Source organism: Triticum dicoccoides, chromosome 6B (genome assembly GCF_002162155.2).
Source record: "Triticum dicoccoides isolate Atlit2015 ecotype Zavitan chromosome 6B, WEW_v2.0, whole genome shotgun sequence".
Classification (NCBI taxonomy): domain Eukaryota; kingdom Viridiplantae; phylum Streptophyta; class Magnoliopsida; order Poales; family Poaceae; genus Triticum; species Triticum dicoccoides.
This window is the reverse complement of record NC_041391.1, coordinates 14,465,426-14,471,758: the sequence shown is the minus strand read 5'-3', so window position 1 is coordinate 14,471,758 and position 6,333 is coordinate 14,465,426. Positions and strand designations below refer to the sequence as shown.

The window sequence follows — 6,333 nt, the reverse complement described above, 5'->3', positions numbered from 1 at the left end:
TTCACCAAAAAATCGTCTATACTGCATGTTTCCATTCAAATCTAATGAAAGGGAATATATAAACTAAATTGCTGCTAGCAACTTCAGCGAGTCCACGGGTACAACGCGGAACATCATCACAGTAGACTAACAAAACTAAAATAAATTGTGAATATCTAGAATATATACACCATAAGATAGATGGTGGATAGATGGTGGATGTAGCTTCCAGAACATGAAGTTAGCAAATACCAAAAAAATTCAGCACCAAAAAAATTCTAGAAAAATGTATGTACACAACTAAGGCCGCTAGATAACTGGAACTGAATTCCATAACAGCTTCAGTAGAATTCATGTAATCTGATACTTAGAACAATAATGCAATAAGGTAATTTGAACCTACATGAGAAAGACCTGTGCACGAAAATTAAAAGTTGGATGACACAGTTAACTGGTTCAAGAAGTTCAATAAACTTAGGGATGAACGTTCAGTTCAGGCTCCGACACTTTAGGACACATTTGTGCTGGAACTCCCAGACTGTTTGCATGGCAGTGTAGTTTGAGTCATCATTACGTCCCCAGGATATTAACGATATACAGGGCAAAAAAGGATAACGACGTGCCACTATAAATTTCAAATTCACATGTAAGATCAAGGGGAAAAGGTTAACCATGTGGGACTAACAACAAAAAGTGTAATCTCCAAACAAAAACTCAGTCAATAGCACCTAACATCTTCGTTGTAATCATGTAGGGCACCATGAATCTGGAAGAATGTTAAGTCGTAATGGACTGATTCTAGTTGAGGACATCATGCTTCCCATATAATGTAAAAGAGAAATGGAATACAGCAACTAACTTACTGCTGACAACTTTAATGAGTGGTCGTGCACAAGACAGTCATGATGATCAGTACAATTTTCTTTTTGTGAATACGCAAAGCTTCTAATTAGGAGGCTTGAGGTGTACAAAGTATTGGATCTGGCACAAAAGAGGAGGCTTGAGGTGTACAAAGTAGGGCAGACCGTGAAGCAAACCACGACGGGGTGAGGCGACGGCAATCCTAGGACTGGAGGAACGCAGATCTACAATGGTTGCTGCCAACTATAACAGCATGGTTAATGGAGTACAATGGTTGACAACTTGCCATATCTTTACTCCAAAGTTTACTCAAGTTATGAAGGGCTGAATATCTAGCATATGACCATCAGTACAGCGGAAAAGTAAGGCAAAAGGTGCCAAGGATAACTTATTAGGACAAATCCAGAACTGACAAAACTAATTAAAAATTGCAGCTTAGCTGAGGACAAATGTGCAACTCCCTTGAAGTAGTAGCCATCCATATGTATGAAACACATATAGTGGATCAACAAAATGGTGATAGTCAGAAAGTTTACTACTAGCTTGTTGGAAGAAGTACTAAAAAATCTCTAGAAAAGGTTGACAGTCAGAAAGTTTACTGCAGTTTCTCCAACGATTATTACATTTGAAACGTACTAAAAAAGGAAAAGGTTGGAAGAAGTAATCTACAAAGAGAAGTTCACCCCTCGATTAGCACTCCAGAGCATCTAGGCAAAATCTCTAGAAAAGGTTTCAATCAGTGCCCTGTTACAGAAAATAGTGGTATTTTTCGGGGAGTGACTCCTTATATTCCTGGCCTTTCCCCCCTGACGCAACTGCAGCCAACAAGCTAGCTGTGGAAGCTTCAAAGGTGAACCTCCTCTCATCAATTTTAGACAGATAAGTCCCAGCCCTGGGCACCTCCCCTTTCCGAAGTAAGCTTCTAACTATAGCATTTAGCATATGGGAATCGGCAACACATCCATTCTTCTCCATAGAAAGGAATAGATCATCAGACTCTTCTAGAGAACCTTCTTCAATAAATTTTTGTATCATTAAGCTATATGTAATAACATCGGGCACTAATCCATTGGCCCAGATACCGTCAAACAAATCTTTGGATTCTGCCTTCCTGCCACATTTAAGCAATGCACCAATCATAATATTAAAAGTGATAACACAAGGCTTAACCTTCCCGGCCAACATTTCCCTAGAAACAACCAATGCATCATCTATCCTTCCATTCTTAGAGTAACCATCAATCAGTATGCTATATGTGATAACATCTGGTTTCAAGCCAATTGAGACCATATTGTCAAGTAACTTCCACACTTCATCCATCTTACCAATGAACAAGTATCCACCTATCAGTGTGTTATAAGTCCACACATCAGGCTTCACACCCATGTGTACCATCAGGTCGAAGAGATCTTGGGCTTCCATAACCCTTCCATTTTTGCAAAGGCGGTCCATAATAGTGGTGAAGAACACTGTGTTGGGACAGATGCCGCGATCCAACATCTCAGAAAATAGTTCATGAACCTTCTCCCATTTGCCACAAGAACAGAAACCACTAATAAGGGGGGTGAAAACTATGATATCAGGAGCTAACCCTTCAGTTATCATTTGATTGAATTGGGACATAGCATCATCCATTCGGCCAATACTAGAAAGCAAGTTTATTACCGCTCCATAGTTCACAACATTAGGGTTCAATCCTTGCTGCCGCATTTTTGTAAATATATGCAATACCTCACCAACCGTTTCTTCTTTAGCATATGCAGATATGAGTATGTTGTAGCCATAATGATCTGGTGAAATACCATTATCATCCATCAACTCAATGAGACAATTCATATCATGAAAAGATCTTTCCATAGCATACCCATGAAGCAGAATGTTGTAGGTAGTAACAGTCGGTTTTTGGCCCAAACTGATCATGGAATCAAAAAATTTCCTAGCTTCTGCGCATCTTCCATTCTTGCAAAGATAATCCATCTGTATATTATAAGTTACAATATCTGGTTGAACACCATTTCTAGACATTTCTTTGAAAATCCGATCCACCTCCTTGCACTGTCCTAATGAATAATATCCATGTATTAGACTAGTATATGTAGCAACATTTGGCAGAATTCCTCTATCAAGCATCTGTTGAAGAACCTCCTCAGCCTTGTCCATCGCTTGAAGCTTGCACATGCCAGAAATAATTGAACTACAGGTCACAACATCCGGTGAAATTCCCCTTTGTAACATTTGACAAAATAGGCTGTAAGCCTTGTTCACCTCACCCTCTTTCAACAAGCCATCAATTACGGTGCTATAGGACACCACATCAGGTTGGCAGCCACCTCCATGCTCAACCGTCACCTGAATCAGCTCGAGAGCCTCTTGGCTTCTCTTCTCGTTGCAGAGACCCTTGAAAAGAATGTTGTAGGAGATGACATCCGGTACGCAGTTAAACATGGGCATTATTCAGAGTAGGATGTCCATTGCATAGCTGGTCTTGTTCTCCGCACAGATGGCCTTTAGTAGGTGGCTGAAAGTGATCATAGCATCTGCAAGAAATCCCATCTTGATGACCTGTCCCATGGCAGTGTGTCCAAGGTCCTGGCGGCCAGCGCGGCAGCAGCAGTCGACCAGAATGGCATAGGTGATACTGCAGGGTGCCACCTTGGACCTTGCGATGCGGTTGAAGAGGGAGACGCCGAGCGCAGGGCAATCACGGCCGACAACGGTGAGGAGGCAGTTGATGGCATGGATGGAGGAGCGCCCAGCATACGGGAGCAATTCGTCAAACAGGTGGAGTGCATCCTCGGTGCCAATGTCTCTGGCGTGGTACCGAGCCTTGATGTTCTGCTCCAAGATGCGCCTGCCGACGGCGGCGGCTCACAGCCCCACCTCGGATTTGGAAGAATCGGGCAATGGCAGAGGAGGACGCCGCCGCTCACCCCCTACCGCACCGGCGCAGCCTGGGCGTGGACCTGGGATTAGGAAGAAAGAAAGCAGAGTTAGGAAGAGGAGCACGATGTATGGTCGACGGCGCAGCTCGCCGATGCTCACCATCTAGCTGCAGCTGCAATCTGCTGTAGATGTTGCTGCCGGCGATCTGGTCAACTTTTGGACAGCGCTGAGGGGGGCGAGGACAAGATCTCCGCCGCTCGCTGCCGCCTGCCTCGGCCCCGGCGCTGAGGAAGACGAGACGAGCCTCCTTGCGTGCGCTGCCACCCGGACGCCAGAGTGGACCGCTGCTCCCGTATGCCCGCCGCCGCCGCCGCCGCCGCCGGTGGCTCTCTTTTTCTTCAGAAGTGTGAAGTGGCTCTGCGCACATGTGTCCTGAAGTAACTGAAGAAAAATCTTTACGCCATTTTCACGTGTTGACACTGGAGAGTAAAAGTAGCAACAAAATTTATACTGAAAATAGTAAAATCAGGAACATCCGGCCGTTGATTTTGTAAATAATGAACACATCACCATCGCAGATATTGATGATAGACATTTTGCATCTAAACTTTGAAAAGCACGGTGTATTAGTTACTCCCTCTTCCCATAATGTAAGATGTTTTTTGACACTACACTAATCTCAAAAAACGTCTTACAATATGGGACGGAGGGAGTATTTGAAAAGCCAAACCTCTTTACTGACCAAATTTGTACAGAAATAAATCTATATCTGTAATATCAAATCGGTATCACTAGATTCATCATGAAATGAATTTTCATATTTTTATTTAATTAGTATTGTAGATGTCGATATTTTTGCGTCTGAACTTTGTCAAAGTTAGATAAATTGGAATCTTTAAAAACCTAATACACCTTATATTTTGAAACTAATGGAATATTTGGTTTGGCGAGTGGGGGAGATGATGGAGTGTGTTTTCTTTTTATTTATAAGGAAAAGGATTATTTTCAACTGGCTGGTTACACAACTCACTAATTTTTATTTATAAGAAAAGGATTATTTTCAACCGTTGGACCCACCCACCGCCCTTTCTTTATCTCAAGTAGACACACGTGAACCACCCATCCCTACCATTTTCCCCAAAATGAGATCCCCTTCCGTCTCCATCTCTGCCCTTCCTGCTGCTCCTCGCCATGGCTCATGTTTTTTTCCTCTTATGCTGCTGTGAGAGATGCGAGACACCCATACGCGGTAGCTGAGGCGCCTGGCCGCAGACTAGCAGCAGCTCGCCGCGTGCCACAAGCGCTTCAAAGGCTGCAGACTGGCATTTGCTCGTCGGTGTGGCAAGGTGGGGGCGCAGATTTAGGAAGTACTCTATTGCAAGCCTCAAATAGGATGATGGCACTGTTATTTCTCACCATGACTCTATGGCTGGTGCCATTTGGATGGATTTCAAGAGCAGAATGGGACAATCCAAGGGTATTAATATGTCTTTTGACTTGTTTCCTATCATTAATAAGGTGGATGGTTTGAAGGACTTAACCAAATCTTTTGATAAGGAGGAAATGGACAAAAATGTCAAAGAAATGCCAATTGATAAGGGCCCTAGCCCAGAAGGTTTTAATGGAGTGTTCTTTAAAAAGTGTTGGGGTATAATTTGCAAGGATTTTTATAACCTTGCCAAGGCTTTTCATGTTGGATCTGCTAATCTTGAATGCATGAACTATTCCTATTTCACCCTTGTCCCCAAGAAGAGGGCCCATTTGTCAATGACTATAGACCCTTCTCCCTCACTGACATGGGAGTTAAGTTCATCTAAAAAATGGCAGCTAACAGATTGCAAGTGGATATTATGTAATGCATTCACAAGAACCAATATGGCTTTATCGGGTCTAGAACTATTCGGGACTGTGTTGGCTGGACTTTGCAGTACATACATCAATGCCATCAGTTCCAAGAGGCCCATTGTCATCCTTAAGTTGGATTTTGAAAAAGCCTTTGACTCCATTGAACATGAAGCCATTTTCCAAATTCTAAAGCATAAAGGATTCAATCAGAAATGGATTGGTTGGGTCAAGCAGTTCCTTACTACTGGCACTTCATCTGTCCTGCTTAATGGGGTGCCTAGTAAACAGTTTCTTTGTAAGAAGGGGGTTAGACAGGGTGACCCTCTCTCCGATATTGCTGTGGACTTGTTACAATCTATAGTAAATGATATGCATAGGAAAGGCCTCCTCCAGCTCTGAGTTCCTTGTTATGATAAGGACTACCCAATAGTGCAGTATACTAATGACACTTTAATCATCTTGCCTGCTGATGAAACTCAATTAAAGTCACTAAAGAGTATGTTATTGTTGTTCTCCCAGTCCACCGGCTGACATGTTAATTATCACACATCTTCTATGTTGCCTATCAATGTGGATCAAGTGGAAATTACCAGGCTAGCTGATATTTTTGGTTGTGTGGTTGGCACTCTACCTTTTACCTACCTGGGTTTACCTATTGGGACTACAAACCCCAAGATCATGGACCTTATGCCCCTAGTGGACGACATGGATAGATAACTATCTTTCAACTTCTCCTCCCTTGCTCAAGGTGGTAGAATACAATAT

At 42.9% G+C, this 6,333-nt stretch overlaps 1 protein-coding gene across 1 annotated transcript; it reads right to left on the bottom strand.

Moving 5' to 3' along the window:
* Positions 1-1,290: 1,290 nt before the first annotated feature.
* LOC119326403 (protein Rf1, mitochondrial-like) lies at positions 1,291-4,099 on the bottom strand. The gene is made up of 2 exons (XM_037600059.1): positions 3,883-4,099; positions 1,291-3,803 (listed from the first exon to the last, which is right to left on the bottom strand). The coding sequence occupies exon 2, from the start codon at positions 3,289-3,291 to the stop codon at positions 1,588-1,590; it is 1,704 nt and encodes a 567-aa protein (XP_037455956.1). The 5' UTR covers positions 3,292-3,803; positions 3,883-4,099; the 3' UTR covers positions 1,291-1,587.
* Positions 4,100-6,333: the final 2,234 nt, after the last annotated feature.

What these genes read in the sequence shown, in the direction of transcription:
- LOC119326403 (XM_037600059.1), bottom strand. Translation starts at nt 3,291, where the DNA reads ATGCCCATGTTTAACTGCGTACCGGATGTCATCTCCTACAACATTCTT.